This window comes from Colletotrichum chrysophilum, assembly GCF_026319265.1.
Source record: "Colletotrichum chrysophilum strain AFK26 chromosome Unknown scaffold_17, whole genome shotgun sequence".
Classification (NCBI taxonomy): domain Eukaryota; kingdom Fungi; phylum Ascomycota; class Sordariomycetes; order Glomerellales; family Glomerellaceae; genus Colletotrichum; species Colletotrichum chrysophilum.
The window spans coordinates 180,107-199,585 of record NW_026517304.1 but is presented as its reverse complement, the minus strand read 5'-3'; the positions used below and the strand labels follow the sequence as shown (position 1 = coordinate 199,585).

Here is a 19,479-nt window from a genome sequence, read left to right as displayed (position 1 = left end):
GTGCTGTCCTCTCTGAATGGCTTTTGGGGCGGCCCCATGTTGCGGTTGGCGTTTCGCGGTCGTGCTTCTCTTGGGTGACGTTCGTCCTCAGCTGGCTTTACAGGGGAGTTCGCAGGAAACGCATTTGGGTAGCGAAATACCAAATCTATTGTCCATGATGCGGCCCGACGTTTGTTTATTATGGCTGTGATTAACCACTACGAAAGCGGAGCAACCCACCCCAAACACACAAGGAGTCAACCGTGCAAAAGGCGCCAACTTTCATCTCGAACCTGTCGCGTGCCTGGCTTTGGTCCCTAGTGCGCAATGCGCCAGGCCGTCTGTTGTGTGCGATGAGCACCTAGGTAGGTGGTATTCAGGGAAACAATCCCGCGGACGACCGTGGGTGTGTTCACGGCCAGTGGGATGTCGCTGTGTGCGCTGTACTTTCAGCGGACGGACAGGGAAATAGGGGATTAGATCGCTCTGGGACGGACCCTTCGGCTGTGCTCGTTAGTGAGGTGGGGATGAAACCACCAGTGAGGATGAAATACTGCAGTGTGAGTGTGTTTTTCTTTGACCGCGCCGATGCCCAGCGACTGGCTGTGGTGGGGGGCTAATGAGAGGGGACACCAGGAGGGAGCTGGCTGAGTTGAGCCTGTGAATGTGTACCTTTTGTGTTGTTTTTGCCGGGCAGGTACCTTCTCCCAGGTTACCCCCTCCTCTTTCCTCGAAGGCTCCGTACCTCGCTCTGTGAGACCACACTGGACTGCAGCGAGCGACCCATCCCGTTCTCAGTACTGTGACTCTGACTGTCTTGCTGCAATCAAATATTCCACGCGAATTCTAGCGCGTCCCGTCATTTGCATCCCAACCCCAAAAACTCCCAAACAATCCCAATCTCCTTCCCTTCTCCCCTTCTGCCCCTCGACCGACTGCCTGGCTGGCTGCAAATTGCTGCTGGTTTGTGCTGCCGATACCCTTTTTCTTTTGCTTATCGCCTTGCAGAAAAAAAATACCTGCGATATGTCATTCTAGCAGATTATCCCATATTCTGCACACCGTCATTTCATCCCCGCCTTGTTTGTGTGGCCTTTCAACACACGCCCCCGTTGCCGTGCTGCGACCGCCTCGTGCCTCGCAACCCGCAACCTTAACCCCCCTATACCGCAACACCACGCCGATCGGGATCCATGACCTTGGCTGCGACGCCTCTTGGTCTGCAATACCGTCACGATGTCTAGCGCAAACAGCATCAAGGTGGTGGCCCGATTCCGTCCCCAGAACAAGGTTGAACTGGAGTCGGGCGGCCAGCCCATCGTCGCCTTCAATGGCGAGGATACTTGTACCCTCGACGTAAGTATCAACACTCCGGGCCCGACTTCCTGTGGCGCGCATGCATGCGGGCACCCGACTAACGGTATGTCTCACAGTCCAAGGAGGCGCAGGGCTCTTTTACCTTCGACCGAGTCTTCGACATGAACTGCAAGCAAGCCGACATTTTCGACTTCTCCGTACGCTCTACTGTCGACGACATCCTCAACGGTTACAATGGAACCGTCTTCGCCTATGGCCAGACCGGTGCCGGAAAGTCCTACACCATGATGGGCTCCAGCATCGAGGACGAGAACGGCCGCGGTGTTATCCCCCGCATCGTCGAGCAGATCTTCACCAGCATCATGTCTAGCCCCAGCACCATTGAGTACACCGTCCGAGTCAGCTACATGGAAATTTACATGGAGAGGATTCGCGACTTGCTGGCTCCTCAGAACGACAACCTTCCCGTCCACGAAGAGAAGAACCGTGGTGTCTACGTCAAGGGTCTCTTGGAGGTCTACGTTTCTAGTGTTCAGGAAGTCTTCGAGGTCATGAGAAGAGGTGGAAACGCCCGTGCCGTCGCCGCCACCAACATGAACCAGGAGTCTTCCCGTTCGCACTCCATCTTCGTCATCACCATTACCCAGAAGAACGTCGAGACCGGCTCGGCGAAGAGCGGTCAGTTGTTCTTGGTTGATTTGGCTGGTAGCGAAAAGGTCGGAAAGACGGGTGCCAGTGGCCAAACGTTGGAGGAAGCCAAGAAGATCAACAAGAGTTTGAGTGCTCTGGGAATGGTCATCAACGCCCTGACCGATGGCCGATCGTCTCACGTTCCTTACCGCGACTCCAAGTTGACCCGTATCCTGCAAGAGTCCCTCGGAGGTAACAGTCGAACAACCCTCATTATCAACTGCTCTCCCAGTAGTTACAACGACGCCGAAACTCTCAGCACACTTCGATTCGGTACTCGTGCGAAGGCGATCAAGAACAAGGCCAAGGTCAACGCAGAGCTCAGTCCCGCCGAGCTCAAGGCGCTGCTCGGAAAGGCCCGCGGCCAGATTTCTACCTTCGAAGGCTACATTACAAATCTGGAGGGCGAGGTTCAGCTGTGGCGTGCTGGAGAGACTGTGCCGAAAGACAAGTGGGTGCCGCCTATTTCCGCAGATGGCGTTGCCGGGGCCAAGGCAGAAGCTAAGGCAGCCCGTCCATCAACACCGTCCCGCCTGCTTCCTGACAGCAGAGCCGAGACGCCAGCCGTCTCTGAGCGCTCCGGAACACCAGGGCCTCCCCTCGACAAGGACGAGCGAGACGAGTTCCTGCGCCGCGAGAACGAGCTCCAGGACCAGCTTGCGGAGAAGGAGTCCCAGTTTACGACGACCGATAAGGCTCTCCGCGAGACCAAGGAGGAGCTTACCTACCTCAAGGAGCACGATGCCAAGACTGGTAAGGAGAACGAGAAGCTCCACGCCGAAGTCAACGAGGTCAAGATGCAGCTCGAGCGTCTGCACTTCGAGGGCAAGGAGGCACAGATCACCATGGACGCTCTGAAGGAGCAGAACGCCGAGCTGACTACGGAGCTCGATGAGGTCAAGCAGCAGCTCCTCGACGTGAAGATGAGTGCCAAGGAGACCAGCGCGGTCCTCGATGAGAAGGAGAAGAAGAAGGCTGAGAAGATGGCCAAGATGATGGCCGGCTTCGACCTCGGCGCCGATGTGTTCAGCGACAACGAGAAGGCCATTACGGAGGCCATCGCCCAGCTGGACGCCCTACATGAGGTCAGCGCGACTGGCGAGATCGTCAACCCTGACGAGCTTAAGGCGCTCAAGTCCCGATTCGTCGAGATTCAAGGAATCGTCCGTCAAGCCGAGCTTTCTGTGTACAGCGCTTCCTCGAGCGAGGCGGACGCCCGTCGTCGTGCTGAGCTTGAGGATCGCCTCCAGACCCTCCAGCAGGAGTACGAGGAGCTTCTCACCCGTAACCTGGGAGATACCGATGTTGAGGAGATCAAGGCCCGCTTGGAGAGCGCCTATGCCGACAAGCAGACCACCTCCATGCAGCTGGTCGACGAGCTCAAGGCCGAGATTGCCCAGAAGGCCGCTGAGAACTCCAAGATGAAGGCTCTCATTGAGGATCTCCAGCAGAGAGTCAAGGCCGGCACTGCTGCGCCCACGACCAACGGCAAGTCCATTCAGCAGCAGATTGCCGAATTCGACATCATGAAGAAGAGCCTCATGCGCGATCTTCAGAACCGCTGCGAGCGCGTTGTCGAGCTTGAGATCTCGCTTGATGAGACGAGAGAGCAATATAACAATGTGCTCAGGTCATCCAACAACCGGGCCCAGCAGAAGAAGATGGCCTTCCTCGAGAGGAACCTGGAGCAGCTCACCCAGGTCCAGCGCCAGCTGGTCGAACAGAACTCGGCACTCAAGAAGGAGGTCGCCATCGCTGAGCGTAAGCTAATTGCCCGCAACGAGCGCATCCAGAGCCTCGAGAGCCTGCTACAGGATAGCCAGGAGAAGATGGCTTCGGCCAACCACAAGTATGAAACCCCAGCGACCCCTGTCCCTTCTTTTAGTACCCCAACCCCAGTCAAACCTCCCGTGAACAAAATAGGGAGAATCCCACACGTTTCCTTTTCCATCCTTAATTCATGTCTCAATTCTAACGACTGGTGTCTTGTAGATTTGAAGTACAGCTCGCTGCCGTCAAGGAAAGGTTGGAGGCTGCCAAGGCTGGCAGCACTCGTGGCCTGAACTCGCCCTCTATCGGAGGATTTAGCTTCTCGGGCGCAGGCAGCCGCATTGCCAAGCCCCTCCGCGGTGGTGGTGGTGACAACCAGGGACCTTCCATCCCCGTCATCTCCAGCATCCAGCAGAATGAGGGCGGCTCTAGCAAGCGCAGCAGCTGGTTCTTCTCCCAGAAGTCCTAAGAACATCTCGTAGCTCACTAACCCTCGACGCCCATCTTCCGAAACGTCAAAGGGTGTGCGCACCCATAGAAACGACAAAGTATGTGATTAGACAACAGCTCGGCGCGGACTAGACCGCTATACCCCCGCTGTGTTGATCTGGCGGCGGCTGTTCTTTCATACTCTTTTCCTGCTGCTCTGCCTCGCAAATTCAATTTTCTTTGGTCATTATACTGGAAGAGAAGTTGATTAGACGGCAAGATTCACAGACATGGGCCACATGATTAGTAAGGGAGGTCTTGTTCTTCTTCCACGGATCGGATCGGTTCACGCAGTTGGATTTTGCTCGAGACAAGCAGTTCTGGGAGGCCTTTGTCTTTTTTGTTTTAGTCGCAGGTGTTAAGGCAAGAGCGGATATACACGAGTATACGACAAAGGCTCTTGAGGTGTGTGGGTGTGGAGAGGAAGAAAGAGACAAAGGCTGGGTGGGAATGAGCAGAGTATGATGGATGACGAGAAGACGGCCAAAACGGCGTGTGTGCCGCCGCTGCTTAGTTATGAGGGAGTTGTTGCCATGACACGACGGACCTCACTTACGAACCCAAAGAAATTTGACGGCTAATGACACTAGATACTCAACTCTGGTTTACCCTGACTGATCATTGTAATTTCAATTTCTGTGTGAAGTGCTATGAAAAATGCTACCCCAGACTCAGCTGAGTGGGGAGGGTATTGCGGGAGTGGTGTGCCTGTGCACAAGCATCCAGATGATGCCAATAAGCAAGCAGTAGTAACCCATCTGTTCCCCGATGCTAATGTCCTGCTTCCTGAGCAAAAGTACAAGTACACAGAAAATGCTGGCGCGGAGTTGCCAAGAATTTGTTTGAGTCTATCCACAGCTTGAGTTCCAAGTTGTCGAGTCATGACAACCTAGAGCCGCGGGGTGACCAAATCGCCGGCTGGCCGCAGCTTAGTGCTTGGAAGCCTTCATCATGAGAATAACCTCAGGCACAACGATGGCCGCCATCACAAGGAAGGTCACGATGCAGACGGCGAAGATCTTGACGTAGAGGATGACAAGGCGCTTCCAGGCAGCGTGCGAGTAGGTGGCCCAGGCGACGGCCATGGTCGCATAGCCCTTGCCGCCGACGACGCGGGGCTCGACCTTGCCCTCGAAGGAGCGGTCGAAGGGGATGACGGTGTCGGCCTCCTCGGGGAGCAGCGAAGCCTGGACACGGACGAGGACGACCTCGGCGGGGATGACGACCAGAACGTGGAAGGCGAGGCTGATGAGCGTGATGACGACGCTCTTCCAGGCGTCGCTGGGGCTGCCCTCGGTGCCGGGGACGGTGGTCGTGGGGGCGCCGAAGCGGAAGTTGGGGAGGTCGAGGCCGAGAGCCCAGCCGACGGCGATGGGGACCCAGGTGGCGACCAGGGAGGCGAGCCAGAAGGCGGCGACGGGGCGGGCGGTGGCTTCGAAGGTGCGCTTGAAGGGAGGGAGGCGAGACCAGAAGTGCAGAGGGGACTGGGGAGTGATGACGATGTGGACCCAAGCGGTGCTGAGCTGGACGAGCGACAGGGCGGCGAGGAGGGTCGCGACGGAGGCGAGGATATTGGGGAGGAAGGCGGAGAAGATGCCGTAGAGGGCGCCAGTGGCCAGAGCCTGGGCAACCATGCAGAAGAAGCCGCGGAAGTTTGCGCGCCAGCCGCCGTTGGCCATCAGGAGGCGGTTGATGGAGCGGAGGGAGGAGGTGACGGTGGTGGGGCGGCCGCCGGTGACCTTGGACGGGATGGGGCCGACGCCGGGAACATCGGCGGCTTCGTCCTCGTTGAGGTTAACCGGGTCGTAAGCCGGGGGGTTCTCATCCTCGACGATGGTGAAGATGGGGTAGACCTGCTGGAGGGTGTAGGTCAACTGCGAAGGTGTTAGTCGTTTGAGCCTGTTTGCTTTTTTCGGGAAGGGAAGCTTACAAGGAGAAGGACGGGAAGGAAGACAATGAAGTCAGCGAGGAAGACTGCAATAGACCACGGGGGCAGGTCGTTTGGCTGCTGGCCCTCGGTGGCGCGTTTGTACACCGCGCTGGCGATGTGGTGCATCATCTTGGCGGTTTATCTGACGATCAAATAAACCAAGTTTTGCGATAAAGGAAACGGGGTTGACGATGGTGTCTAATTGTGATGATGAAGGAAAGAGAGAGGAAACAAACGACAGGGCAGGCGAGAGGGGTGTCCGACGTTAAAAGTTGAAGCAGATTGGGGGCGCTGGGATTCGGTTTATTAAATCCATGGACCAGTGCCACTGCGCTGCTTCAGAGAGAAAGTCTATGAGTGGTCGGTGCCCGGTGTGGTATGTGTTCCCCCCTTCACCCCCCCCCCCGGCCTACAACGACCTCACCTCGATTAGTGCCGTAGCGGGCAGTTTTAGCAGGCAGCAGGCTGACACAGCCACGCCGTGCCCCCCGCCGACAGATCCTTTCGCCTCCAAACGCCCAGCGAAGTCGCGCAGACGGCCTTCCGATGTCGTGTCCAGGTCGATTTGACTAGGCAGACTTGGGCAGGGCTGCTGGAATGACTCCCAACCATGTCTGTTTCCTGCGTTGGAGGCGGCCATGGCATCAGTCTAGCTAGCCGCTGGACAAATGGACTCGCGACATCGCGAACGCGGACGGCCGTTCAAGTTGATTTATTGGCGAGGCTCTGTGGCCAGTTGGCCTGGAGGCGTTTTGCTGTGTACGTACAGCATCGTGAATACGGGTGCTTGTAGCAAGGCGGGACTGTTCACGTCTGAAATCTGGATGAAACCTCGTACTCTGAGTTTTTACTGTGTTCGAGTAAGTCCCGTCTCGGAGGCCTTCTCGACCAACCCTCCTCGTCCGGCATTGTTGGGATCAGTTATTGATAGAAACAAGTCGGAAACACTGTTTCGTCCGAGATATTGGACGCCCTACATTGCCTGACCCGACGTTCATCATGCCCGCCGTTCAGCTCGCCCTATTATTGCCAGCTGGAATGGGGAAAAGTACACATCCGCGCCGCGATCTGCCATGATTCGCCTGGCATGGCGAACTAAAAAGTACCGTTCATCAGCAAACGCCGACGCAGCCGGTAGGATTCGGCTCGCTTCCCTTCCCAACGCAGTTACGCGATACACGCCGGCCACCCGAGCCGGTTCCCGTGTCGGGGGCTTTCCTTGACAACTGCCGTCGCCAAACCGTTTGGTCTGTTCAAAATGCATTCTGGACATCAGGTTTGTCAGTCATGTCCGGCTTGGCAGGCAAAGTTCTGTTCAAGGTGAGACTTGAAGCCGTCTGCTTCCTGGCGGGGCTTGAAACGGCAATTCAAGCCACTGATTCAGGGTCCAGTGCACCCAGCGAGTCCCAGGTGCAGAAGAGCTGCGGTCCACTGATGCGACTAAGTGGACTGTGCGCCGAGACTGGTGACATGGACTGCCAGGTACAACTCTGTTTGTACTCCAATTCCCCACATCGCAACTCCCACCATACGTCACCCGCATCGACCCCTCGGAGCAGCTTGCATCTCTTCAACTCCTGACTCAAATCACGTCTGAATTCCATGTCCGGCAACGCGATACCAAATCTGCTGTCCCTCCGCGGAGCAAGGGGAGGCCGACCCGGTCGCGGGCGCGGAAGAGGCGGCCCAGGCGGCGGACCTTCCTCCGCGGGTCCGACACATGACCAAACCATCCAGGGCACCGACGACGATGCCGCCGGATCACGTCTTAGCGCCGTCAATGTGGGATACCTAGAGGACCCGTACGCCCGCTTCTTCGTCGACGGCATGGCTGGACCGCCTCCCAGGAGACTACCCATCATCAACCGAGGTCCGTGTTGTCCAGGGTCTGCTTCCGTCGAGCATGGAGGCTGACCTCTATCCCAGGCACTTACACGAGAACCGTTGCTCTCGACAGCCTTGTCGACAGCTTTTTATCGGAAGCCGGTGGTTCGGGCGACGGGCCGAAGCAGAAGCAAATCGTCTCTATCGGCGCCGGGACCGACACTCGCCCCTTTAGACTTTTCCCAAGGACCGACCGGCCGGGACTAGTCTATCATGAGCTGGACTTTGCCGTGACGGTGCGAAAGAAGGCCCGCATAGTTCAGGGCGTACCCCCTCTGCGTCAAATCCTCGGTAACCCTTCATCGGAGGAGGACGGTTCGTGGAGCTGTCAGCCTTCAGCTTCCGATAGCTACTACTGCCACGCACGCGATCTTAGAGAGCTCGTCCAGCCCGGCGCACCAACCCTCAAGGGACTCCGAACGGACATTCCGACTCTCTTGATATCTGAGTGTTGCCTGTGTTACCTGGAAACATCCGCAACGAAGGACCTCATCTCGTGGTTCGAGCAGAAGATTCCCGACCTCGGCATCATCATTTACGAACCCATCAGGCCCGACGACCCCTTTGGCAAAATGATGACGTCCAACCTGGCGGCAAGACGGATTCGTATGCCGACATTGGAGAGCTACAAGTTACCGCAGGACCAAGAACAACGCCTTCGCGACACTGGCTTCGAGCATGCCAACGCGTTAACAGTCGAGCGGATCTGGGAACGGTGGGTGTCGTCAGACGAGAAGGAAAGGGTTGACCGACTGGAGGGGCTGGATGAGGTGGAGGAGTGGAAGCTGCTTGCCGACCATTATGTTGTAGCCTGGGGATGGAGGGGATCCGGGTTTGAACTGTTCAATTCTGGTAGATAGCGGGCATGGGAAGCTTCCCGTGCGAGTGCGGAAGACCATCCGAGGTTGTAAGAGCACCAACGTTGGGGTCTGGTTTACAATCCATGAAAAGCGTTTGCTCTGAGATAGACTACACAGGTAGACAGTTGCTAGGGTTTGCTTCCTCGCTCTGTACTCCATGGCCACCCGGACTTGGGTTTGCTGTCCTAACCCAACTCATCAACAATGTATGATAAGGCGGCAGCCAACTTCAAATTTCGAAAAATCCACATCAAACTGGACAACACCGAAGAAATCAGGCAAAGATACAGAGAGTCGGTAAGGTGCTTTGAATCGCAGCTTGTTCGTGAGACACGACATCTACTGGACGCACCACCAAGTCTGAGAATTATTGTAATCGACCTTGATATGTTCTGCCAGCTTGTTGCAAACTTGGTGCAACGATGTTCCCGGTGCAAGCTAGATCTTAGACGACTATATATGTTGCGTACTCTAGTCCAGAGTATAGTCTCTCCCAGTTGCGTTCGGCTGATGTGGACGAATGCAGGAGGACAGGGGTAGCAGTAGGCTTCACGTTGACCAGATGGCAGAATTCGACTGCCTTATCTCGTATGCTCCGCGCTGGAGGAACCAATAACGAATCAACACGACGATGCCCACAGGGAACACCAAGCAGGTGGGCTATTTGACAGAGGCAGACCTAGATTGCCTAGGATTTGACAGCCTATTGGGAAAAAAGAAACTACAAAGAAGAGATTCGACTGATCTGGCGAGGCTCTGTCACTTGGCCTTCCGCATAGACACCGATGGATGTTCCATTCTGATCGAAGATAACTTTAACTACTTCAGCTCCCATCAATTGTCCTGGAGGCCAGCTTTCGGATCAGGTGTGAGCGCAGGGTGCCAGGTGAAAGGACTTGCGCCAACCGCCCAGCGTCTTCTCAACCCGCTCCATCGCCGCTGTCAAAGCTCTGGCAGGCGTCCCATTCGTAGCTCCTTCTGAGCCTGGTGTTCGTCCTCTGATCTGCTTGGCTTGGAAGTATGCCTTCACAGTTTGCCCCAAGAGACAGGAATAGGGCAATCAACAAGGGTACGTGAGATATGCGGCTGCGGCAAGATCAACCTCGTTCGTCGATTCCCGGGCTCAGATAATCTGGCGATGATGTGGATTAAATCATCTTGTCAGAGCCCATCAAGTGTTGGTTTGAAGCATGTGGGTGAAGTGCGAAAGCCCACTGAATGAGCAGGGAACTGGCGATCCTCAATGGAATGCGGCATGTGCGGACCTATCTGAATCGTGGTGTTCTTTCAGGCATCAAGGTGTTGGAACGAAGCGTTGGACAGGGTGAGGTAGCGTAGAACAGGAACGACATCGTAACTCGCACTTTTGTCTCAGCTACTACGCACTATGCAACGGAACCGCAGACAATCATCGAAGCTTCCCCTTCGTGGGTGGAGGTCATACCAGTACAAGTCGACATCGTGAGGCCAAATCTCGCGTCAGCCGTGTCGCAAGCGACGCGACAGCCTCACGCTGAAACTCTCAGAAGACAGCTATAGAAACAGGACAGTAGCCACCAACGCCAAGCTCCTCGACGCCTCCGCGGTTCGTGTGCATATTCCGATCAACCTTCTTCACTACGGCCCAAGGCGGGTGCCGCAAGCAATGAAAGCAAAAGAAATTTTGTCTTCTCTATCCAGAAGATTAAAAGGGTTCCAAAAATTCCCTAGCCAGCCGAAGCCAACTAGGAGTGGTCATAGTTATAGTTTTCAACTAGCAAAAACACGATCTCGGACGAATCCTCACTGATACGCGTAAAGCCCTTGCACTCGGATGGAGAAGAAAAAGGAGAGAAATTTCGAAAGACGGCGGGGGGGTCGAGAGAATTTTATACCCGTTCCCTGGCAGCTGGAGTGGGGCCCCCAATCAGCCGCGGTACGTACCTATTGCGACCCTGAGGTGCTCCCTCCTTTCTGCATTTGTGCTAGTGCGCACCTGCCTGGGTTGAGGCCAAAGTAGGACCCACCGGTACCGCTTGCCCAGGGGAAACAGAAACTTTGGAAGGTGCTCTGCAGAGCAGCACCGGCGGAAGGCATGCCGGTACGTACCACCCGCACCCCCCGAGCTCCGTGTCCGCCGACTTCACATCTCAAACCTCTGCGACGCGCGGGGTGGAAAGGGAGAACATTCAAGACCACTAGGGACATGCGAATATCTGAACCGTAAAGATGCTGTCCTTCATCCTGATCCAGAATCGCCAGTATGTTTCTGTGCAACCCAGTCCACTCCTCCTGCGATCCAAAGAGGTTCTTGCTGACTGACATGCTATGATCAGGGGCAAGACCCGTTTGGCCAAGTGGTACGCACCATACAGCGACGACGAGAAGATTAAGCTCAAGGGCGAGGTAGGCAGCAGCCCATTCAGTCACAGTCCATCGCGGTAAGAAAGGCTAACGTCCTCTGTCCGCCGTCCAGGTCCACCGCCTCGTCGCCCCCCGAGACCAAAAGTACCAATCCAACTTTGTCGAGTTCCGCAACAACAAGATCGTCTACCGCCGGTACGCCGGTCTCTTTTTCTGCGCCTGCGTCGACACCAACGACAACGAGCTCGCCTACCTCGAGGCCATCCACTTTTTCGTCGAGGTCCTCGACGCCTTTTTCGGCAACGTCTGCGAGCTCGACCTCGTGTTCAACTTCTACAAGGTCTACGCCATCCTGGACGAGGTCTTCTTGGCGGGCGAGATTGAGGAGACGAGCAAACAGGTTGTGTTGACACGGTTGGAGCATCTGGATAAGCTGGAGTAATGTGCTGCGCCGTCGCGGAGGACAAATGAGCGTGCGTTCTCGGGGGAAAGAGGAAAGACAAGGGAACGTGGGAGGCTTACCTTTTCATGGGCCGCTTTTGGACCAGCGCTGCGGCTCGTCCATGACGCCAAAGGAGTACGGATATGCTGGAGTCTGGAGTTCAGTTGAGAACGACATGCACGACGTCGGTTCTCCTCGTAATTATGGAAACTTTTTGAATTTGGGCAAACTATAGGCTATGAACGAGTATCTCGGGGGTCAGTCCCCGTTTTTGAAAGCGAAACTAGGAGGTATGTCCTCGTATCCATCGCCCAGATGCCAAATGTGCAGTATTTAGGCACAGACCTTAAAACCAGCCTCCCCTTATCTTCAGACCCAGGAGAAGCAATTCTGGGTGTGCAGCGCAACCCTTCGAACCCAACCCTGATATCCTGCCTCTTGTGGTTGTGCAAACGGATATAAGCACGTTTAAACTATCGTCCTCCGCATACGGAATTTGATTTGTACCGCACACGAGCTCAGAAGTCGGATGGATCGAATGCGCATAGGCGGGAGACGGCCGGGTCGGTATGTCGCAGAACGTTTAGAGAATAGGGCAAAAGTTCCTCTATGAGCAAAAAATGCTCACGCAGCGGTGGATGCAGCCTCAAGCATGGCTGGTAACATAAGCAAGTGTTAATTGCTGACGATCAGTTCAGCTTTTCGGGTGTTAGGAAGATCTCCTTAGGATCAGGCGGAGTCTTTGACGGTCAGGCGCGACATTCGCTTTGCGGCACGCGTCTCCTCGTCCTCGTACATATCCATTGCCGTGTTGCGGCCAGCGACGTTGACGTACACGTTCTCATGCTCTCGGCCTTGGAAAAGTGCCTTGACGCGAGGGTCATAGGGAGGGTCTCTCTGGAGAGGCTTCACCGTCTGGTATGGGACGATAGCCTGACCCTCGGTTGGGGTCTCGACAGAGCCCTCAGCAGCGTTTGTCATGCAAACATCACCGTCGGTGTCAGGAGAGATTGCTCCGCGCGGAACAGGAGAGCTCATCAGCGAACAGGCCGAATCATCGTTGTCGTTGCCTTTCGATTCCTCCGTGATGACGGCTTCTGTTTCAGCGAAGGTGGTATTCTGGGAGATATCAGGGCCGAACTCGTTAGCGGAGTTATTGTGTCCAGTGATGTTGCTACCAGGGCTGGTGAAAGGCATCGGACGGTTGGAAGGGGTCGACGAGGGCTGAACGTAGCCGTAGGAAGCCAACTCCATTCCGAAGCTCTCAAGAAAAGCGTCGGCCTCAATACCAGCCTGCTCCCACTCCTCTTCGGAAGTAAGAGGAATGAAATCCTCCTCCATTGCGTCTCGGTTAACCGGCTGGAACTGTGTGGCATGCTGCTGACCGGAGGGGAAAGAGGTTGTAGAGGTCGGCTGGTTGAGTTGACCGACATTGGGCTGCTCAAATAGAGACTCGGCATCATCCCAAGGCAAACCTGCGGGAGGAGGAGAGTCACGACGGACCCGCTTTGTTGGTGGCGTGTGAATATCACTCCAAGGAGAGAGTCTACCATCGGAGGCCGCGATAGAGGACTGAGAGTGTTGCAAGGAACCTCTACTGGTATTAGTGCCTGTGACGGTCTCGTCGCTGTCCTTTTTAGCCGTCTCCAGCTCCATCTTCGTCTCAGGGCGGTATGAATCAAGACGGCGGTTCGAGTTGCGCCGACTGCGACGACTACGTCCGTCGATGGGAGCAATGCTGCTGCTGCGGGAACGGACAGTGCTTCCTCCGGCATTGGCACTCGGGCGGTATCTATCAGTGCAATTCTGAATGAAAGCGGTCCTGTCCACATTAATGTGGCCGTCGCTGCCTCGAGAAGTTTGCTGGACGGACGGGTTTCTGTTTCTTGCACTGGTCACCGCTCCTCCTTGTGTATGCAAGATTCCACCCATTGGAGCTGCAGCTTGATGAGCCAAGCGATCGTCTTGAGCATCCATAGTGGTTTGGTGCGATTGAGGGCCTCCAAGTGTCTTGGACAGAGAGGATCGTCTTGTAAATGAGTCGCTTCCGGGTTCTGCCTTCGAGGATTTTGATTTCTTGCGAGAACGTCCCTTTGATGACGGCTTGATGGGGCAAGCATTTCTGTAGTGCGTTCCGGCTTCACCACAGTTGTGACAGACGTAACTCTTGGGAGGAGGGCTGTCAAATGAGGGATTGGAGTTCGTGTCGCAATCCTGAACGAAATGGCCTAGTGAGATTTTGTCAGCTGGCTATTCAGTCGCTTGATGGTTTGTCTTCATCCGTACCCGGTCGCTCGCAGCGCTTGCACAGGTAGTCGCCGGTAGGGACGGCTGGAGCCGCTGCAGCAGGAGGCATGACGAAGATAGTCTCTTCTTCGTTCTGCGCTGAGAGCCACTCTAAACGTTCGCTACTGACACCGTCGTACTTGGACTTGTCGAAGCTGGAGCGCCTGCTCTGCAAATCCGACTGTTGCGAAGCTGATGAAGATAGAGGAGCTCTGGTCTGCAGGAGATGCTCATTGAAGGTTGAGGAAGTGGCTGTAGCAGAATGGACAGAAGCACGACAAGGCTGGTCAACCAGCTTCTTGAAGTGGATCTCAATGTCGCGTCTGGCGTAGTTGAACTCCCGCTTACCATCTGGGAAACACTTCAGGTACTCATTCTGGTGGTTCGAGAACGAAGCAAGAACCGGTCCCTTGTCGTAGCCTTCGCGGGCCAAAAAGTCACAACCTTCTCTGTAAACAACCGTGGAGTCAAGGGCGGAGTGATAACCAAGTCTTGGAATTTGCAATGTCATCCATTTGGTGTAGATGCCGAGGAACGTGGGCTTGTCAATGACGTGCCTCGAGGATCGAAGCAACTTCCTCTCCAAGCGGCTCTGGCTCACATCCTGGAGTTCTCGTGGCATCAAGTCCAGAGCAGCAAGTTTGTCCCGGGACATAGCGAGGATACAAGTGCTTGAACCAGCTGAAAAGGGTATAGAATAGAGCACGAAGGCGCTTCTGAAAAAAAATTAGTATTGCAGTTTGTGAAGCTTCACAAGGACTGTGTAGTGAAGGCAAGCTGAAAGTGCGACAAACGTGAAATGAGGTTAAGGGAACAGCGCGTTAGCTGCACTCAACGCGGGCAGGATACTTCAGAACGAGAGGTTTTGTTATTTGTGAGATTTGAAAGAAAGCAACCCCAAATGTGAAGTAGTGCGATCCCAAAAGTTGGTGTCGAGGGTTGAGTGAGTGAGAGAAGGGTGGGAAGAAGGCGCGTAGTAGGACCTCATGCCAGAAGTTTTGTCAGTGCAGGTAGGAGCCCGACCACAGGAAGACTGCAGTGGAGCGTTTGATACTCCCGAGACAAAAAAGGTCCAGACGGCAAGGAGCCCGAGGTGCGATCATGCTGCCTACCGAGGCCAGCACTTCCTTCATTAGGCCGAGTCCTGCTATCCAGACTCTACTGTCCTCCGTGGTTCCTCCATCTGCAACACCGTCGCGGATTGTCTCTCCCTGGAGGTATTTGAAGCACTTTCGCCGATTTCTGGATAACAAGCCACGCCTAGGCTACATAGGGGCAATGGAGATAACCGCAGCGACATAGAATGATTACCACGGCTCTTCATCGGGGAAAGAGCTCACCAACTGCGAGGAAAAGGAAGCATGACGATGCAAGCTCGCAATACGCGTCCATTCTACGCCATGCCTAGAGAATACTAAACACCAATATGCATGCCCTTACCAAGGATAATTCCCTCAAATCAGACTGCCAACTCCTCGTCCTGCAAGGCAATAAATTCGTCATCTCTTCAAAGCCGCAAACCTCCTCTCCAACTCCGTAATATCGGGCACATTACCCCCCGGCCCCTTGCCGCGCGGCTTTTTCTGCGCCGCAGCGTCCATCTTCTTGTTCGGCTTGAGCTCCAGCGAGTTGAGCGTGACCTTTGGGTGAACATTGTCCGTTGTCATCCTGGGCGGAGTGACTGTCAACGGGCTGCTAGGTCCTCCAATCGTCCTCGGTGGCGTCGCCTTGCTTAGCTCCTCCTGTTCCTTGGCTACCTTTGTGCTATTTCCCAACGGACCCTCGGGTATCTTGACACCGATACCGCCGCTCGGGTTGTCGTCGTCGTCATCGTCGTCCAGCAGGTCAGGAGGCTCCGCGGCCTGTGGCCGTTTCGGCCAGTCGACATTGTACGCCTTGGCAATCTCCTCCAGATACCCGACCACCAGTTCCTCCTTGGGTGGGACGACGCTGAGCTTCTTCACCACCTTATCTGACACCTTGCCATCCGAGTTGTCCATGGCTGTCATTACGAACTCCTTGCCATACTTCTCCGCGAGCAGCGTCCGCACGACCTGCAGCTCCTTGATCTCCGTCTTGGGCGCCGCATAGATGATGCTCTTGACCGCCTCCTCCAAGCCAGGGTCACACGTTGAACCTTCGAGAAGCCCTGCGCGTGCTATCAGAAGTTCGCAGTACAGCTCTAGTATCTCGTGTAGCTCGGTCGTGATGTCGGAGCGGATGATGTTCTCGACCCGGATGCGCGCGGAGTCAATCTTGCCCACCTCGAGGAGCTGCGCCATTGCGCGTCGTTGCGTCTTGGACAGTTGCTCATCGCGCTGCTGGACCATGCGCAGCCGTGCGATTGCCAGCTTCAGCTGGACCTTGAGCTTCGTCTAATCGGAGGGGGATCATTAGCATTGGACATGTCGTCATCGCGCCAGAACGGCGGGGTAAATGCGGAATGGGCGGGGACGACTCACGACGACGTTTACAGGAGGGGCCATGGTGTTGCGTGTGTCCGTGTAGTTCGAGGAAAGAGAATGACGACCAGTACAGATTGAATGCGAAAGACGCCACCCTTGAGCAGCGCAAGGCAGACAAATTGAAGCAGGGTGGAGGACAACCTTGGAACTCCGGAAGGGGTCTGTCTGCCTTATCTAATCGCGACAGGTAGGTGGGATGGCTGGAGCTCGCGCCTCACTGCGGGGTCCCGTTTGTGCCCAAGTGGCATGGACCAGGGATAGGTGGTCTGCAGCAGACGGGGGTACGTACAGGATTTAGGGGCTAGCAGCCCAGGGGAATGCCCAGGAATTACCACTGACAGGTGCCACTCGGGTCCTTCATCCCGGCTGCTACGTATGTCACGCATTTCGGTGTCATGGACAATTCCATGTTGTTTTCACTTTGAGGATCGACATGACTTTTTCTTATTCTTGAATTGCCATGTAAACCTGCCTAGCCTGGCCAGTCCGTCCCGGACCCCAGCTGAAATGCATGCGAGTATGATCCACCAACGCCAAAGTCATTCAGCCCATCCGTGGGTATCTTTACATCGTGCCGTAAGAAAGCTCAACCGCGAAATTGACGGTTGCAAATTGAAAAGCCAGTTTGTGTACTTGTGATTGCTCGTGTTCGTCCAGAAAGACAAATCAGAACTGGCGACAGGTCAGCATAGTGCGTCACGATAATTGCAGACAAACGTACGATGTTGAGAGCCGTGTGCTGGGGCAGTCTCGAGCCATTGAGCATAGCTCTGGTCTTCTTGGGACGCTGCTGGAGACGTCTGAAAGCCTCCTGAACATGGCGCGGTTCGATCGGGGATCTACCCTCACTAGGGGGATCGAAGAGACCAGTCGCGACCTTTCGCTTCTTCGAGCCGGCATTGTCGCCTCCGTTGAGTGCCTTGAACAAGTCCTCCTGCTCCTTAACCTTGAGGGCGTGCTCGGTAAGGGTCTGGACCATCTCGAACGTCAGGAAACCGAGAATGTCCACAATATCGTCAGAAGGCTTGCTGTCGGTGACAATTCCAAAACCAGCCCACTCGCGGAAGCGCTTGCCCTTGCGGTAGGTGAAGGAGGCCTGGCGGTATTCGGACCAGGTGACGTACTCCTCCTTGGTCATGGCCTTGGTACGCTCATCAGCCTTTCGAAGGCGCTGAAGGGTGATGAAGTTCATCTCCTCCTCCTCTTCATCCTCCTCATCGTCACGCTCGGGGACCTCTTGACTGTAGAATGAGGACGGCTCCCAGGGAAGGCCGACCTTGGCCTTCTTGTTCTTCTTTGCAGCATCATCGACGGGGCCACCAGGCATCACTCCGCCAGCAGGGTCTTCGCCGGCACCGAGATCCGCCTCACCTCCCTTGTCGTCGGAATCCTTAACATTTTTTCGAACATCCTTCCACGAGAGGAAGGTCCGGAGGCGGGAGACCTTGGCTTGGTCGTGGCGGATCTGGAAAATCAAGTCATTGATAGTGATTGATCGAGAACCACGACGAGCAGCGAGGTCTGTGCAGTTTCTGAGCTAGCAATGGGTTAGAGTGGTAGCGCCGGAAGTGGGTAAAAGCATCAACATACCAGCTCAATAACCTGCTGACGAACAATATCTTCGATCATACTAGTAGTTTCGACAGACGGCTCTGCAGTCTCGCCAGAGACGTACATCATCTTTCGGAAAACGTTAGCGATTCGCTCATGAATTCCATAGAGTCGCTTCTCGCCCTCCTTGAGCGGGGGCAAAGGACGATGTTTGGGAGCTCGACGACGCCTGGGCTTGGGCTTCTGAAGCTCGGCTCGCTCTTCATTGGTGACGGGGATATCAGAGATGGATTTGAAACCAGATGGATGAATAACGCCGACCGCTTGGTCGAAGGCACTCTGAAACAGCTCATAGGATTCGCGTTGAACGCGTTCGGAAACTGCTTTGGCTGCTCTGGAGGGGCGCAGGGGCTTGGGTTTCTCCTCAGGTCCCTCGACCTCGCTGTTGCCATCCTCGGGAGTCAGCTGCTCGAAAACGCCAATTGCCATCTCAATACCGCTGACAAGGTCTCTCAAGTGACATCCGACATCCGGAAGGTAGTAGGGAAACCCGAAGCTTTTGAGCCGCTCCATGTCGCCAAGCTGGTGATTTCTGGAGTTTTGAGAGAATTCGAGTACGGGTTGGATTTTCGGAGGGTGCGCTTCCAACAGGAGGGGAAGAAAGTGTTTGGACCCTTCAGGAAGCAGCTAGGTGTCGTGTGTTTGAGTAGCCAAGGCAGGTGTCTCCTTAGAGACATCGTCGGGATTTGAGCCTCGTCCAGCTAACCGGGCTGGCTGGACGCCTTGACGGCGCTGCACTTGCAGCCAGGAGCTCTTCGAAACGGCTGTTGATATCCTTGGCCTGACATATTGGAACAAGCTATCACGAGGCTAGGCCAGCAAGCCTGGGGCCTGGGGCGTCGATGTTTGTTGGTGTGCGCAAGAGAGTCAAAGCGAAGTGAATGCCCAGCAAAGCGATAGAGTGGTCCTCAAACAGCTTAATGTTCTAAGCTTACCTGACTGATCTCCTGGCGATATTTATACGCCTTGTCATTCTTTGAGTCCGACATCTTGAAGGTTCGAGAACAGCTTCGACGATGTGGATTTGGTATGTGGTTGAATCGTTATCGAGGCAGCAAATTTCCAAAATTTGAGGATGCTGTTATTTGTGCTGGGTTTGGGTATTTTGATGCAGTGTCACCGAGGAAAAGAATTCGCGTCGGTGTTCGGAGTGGAACGGGCTGATCAACTTGGTGCCAGAGGTGAAGTTAAGGTGAGCAACTGCAACAGTGGATTGATTAGGTGACAAGGGCCCGCCCCCAGATTCAGAGGTGAAGTTGGGGACCACTGGCTGGTACCGGAAAAAGTAATTGCCGTCTCCGCGCTTTGTATGCAGCGCACAGGCCTAAGGGCCCATCCCCTGTTGCGTTGAGAGATCTACCAGGTGCTGTGGAACATAGCTATGAGCTGCCTTCCGCGGCTTTCACCCCGCAA

General features: G+C 55.2%; 8 protein-coding genes across 8 annotated transcripts; 3 read left to right on the top strand and 5 right to left on the bottom strand.

The window, feature by feature from the left end:
• Positions 1-1,215: 1,215 nt before the first annotated feature.
• On the top strand, positions 1,216-4,225 carry KLP1 (Kinesin heavy chain; the record flags this gene model as incomplete). Its single annotated transcript, XM_053176055.1, has 3 exons — positions 1,216-1,335; positions 1,413-3,835; positions 3,979-4,225. The coding sequence occupies 3 exons, from the start codon at positions 1,216-1,218 to the stop codon at positions 4,223-4,225; spliced, it is 2,790 nt and encodes a 929-aa protein (XP_053039955.1).
• A 949-nt stretch (positions 4,226-5,174) lies between these two features.
• Positions 5,175-6,304, bottom strand: COL26b_003151 (uncharacterized protein; the record flags this gene model as incomplete). Its single annotated transcript, XM_053176054.1, has 2 exons — positions 5,175-6,119; positions 6,176-6,304. The coding sequence occupies 2 exons, from the start codon at positions 6,302-6,304 to the stop codon at positions 5,175-5,177; spliced, it is 1,074 nt and encodes a 357-aa protein (XP_053039954.1).
• Positions 6,305-7,777: 1,473 nt separating this feature from the next.
• On the top strand, positions 7,778-8,919 carry PPM1 (carboxy methyl transferase for protein phosphatase 2A; the record flags this gene model as incomplete). The annotated part of the gene is made up of 2 exons (XM_053176053.1): positions 7,778-8,045; positions 8,102-8,919. 2 exons carry the CDS (start codon positions 7,778-7,780, stop codon positions 8,917-8,919), a joined length of 1,086 nt encoding a protein of 361 aa, XP_053039953.1.
• Positions 8,920-11,127: 2,208 nt separating this feature from the next.
• Positions 11,128-11,704, top strand: APS2 (AP-2 complex subunit sigma; the record flags this gene model as incomplete). Its single annotated transcript, XM_053176052.1, has 3 exons — positions 11,128-11,159; positions 11,235-11,304; positions 11,375-11,704. The coding sequence occupies 3 exons, from the start codon at positions 11,128-11,130 to the stop codon at positions 11,702-11,704; spliced, it is 432 nt and encodes a 143-aa protein (XP_053039952.1).
• Positions 11,705-12,433: 729 nt separating this feature from the next.
• Positions 12,434-13,360, bottom strand: COL26b_003148 (uncharacterized protein; the record flags this gene model as incomplete). The annotated part of the gene is made up of 1 exon (XM_053176051.1): positions 12,434-13,360. One exon carries the CDS (start codon positions 13,358-13,360, stop codon positions 12,434-12,436), a length of 927 nt encoding a protein of 308 aa, XP_053039951.1.
• A 598-nt stretch (positions 13,361-13,958) lies between these two features.
• COL26b_003147 (uncharacterized protein) lies at positions 13,959-14,645 on the bottom strand (the record flags this gene model as incomplete). The annotated part of the gene is made up of 1 exon (XM_053176050.1): positions 13,959-14,645. One exon carries the CDS (start codon positions 14,643-14,645, stop codon positions 13,959-13,961), a length of 687 nt encoding a protein of 228 aa, XP_053039950.1.
• Positions 14,646-15,489: 844 nt separating this feature from the next.
• COL26b_003146 (uncharacterized protein) lies at positions 15,490-16,476 on the bottom strand (the record flags this gene model as incomplete). The annotated part of the gene is made up of 2 exons (XM_053176049.1): positions 15,490-16,365; positions 16,453-16,476. 2 exons carry the CDS (start codon positions 16,474-16,476, stop codon positions 15,490-15,492), a joined length of 900 nt encoding a protein of 299 aa, XP_053039949.1.
• Positions 16,477-17,121: 645 nt separating this feature from the next.
• On the bottom strand, positions 17,122-19,055 carry COL26b_003145 (uncharacterized protein; the record flags this gene model as incomplete). Its single annotated transcript, XM_053176048.1, has 4 exons — positions 17,122-17,127; positions 17,177-17,992; positions 18,046-18,693; positions 19,002-19,055. 4 exons carry the CDS (start codon positions 19,053-19,055, stop codon positions 17,122-17,124), a joined length of 1,524 nt encoding a protein of 507 aa, XP_053039948.1.
• Positions 19,056-19,479: the final 424 nt, after the last annotated feature.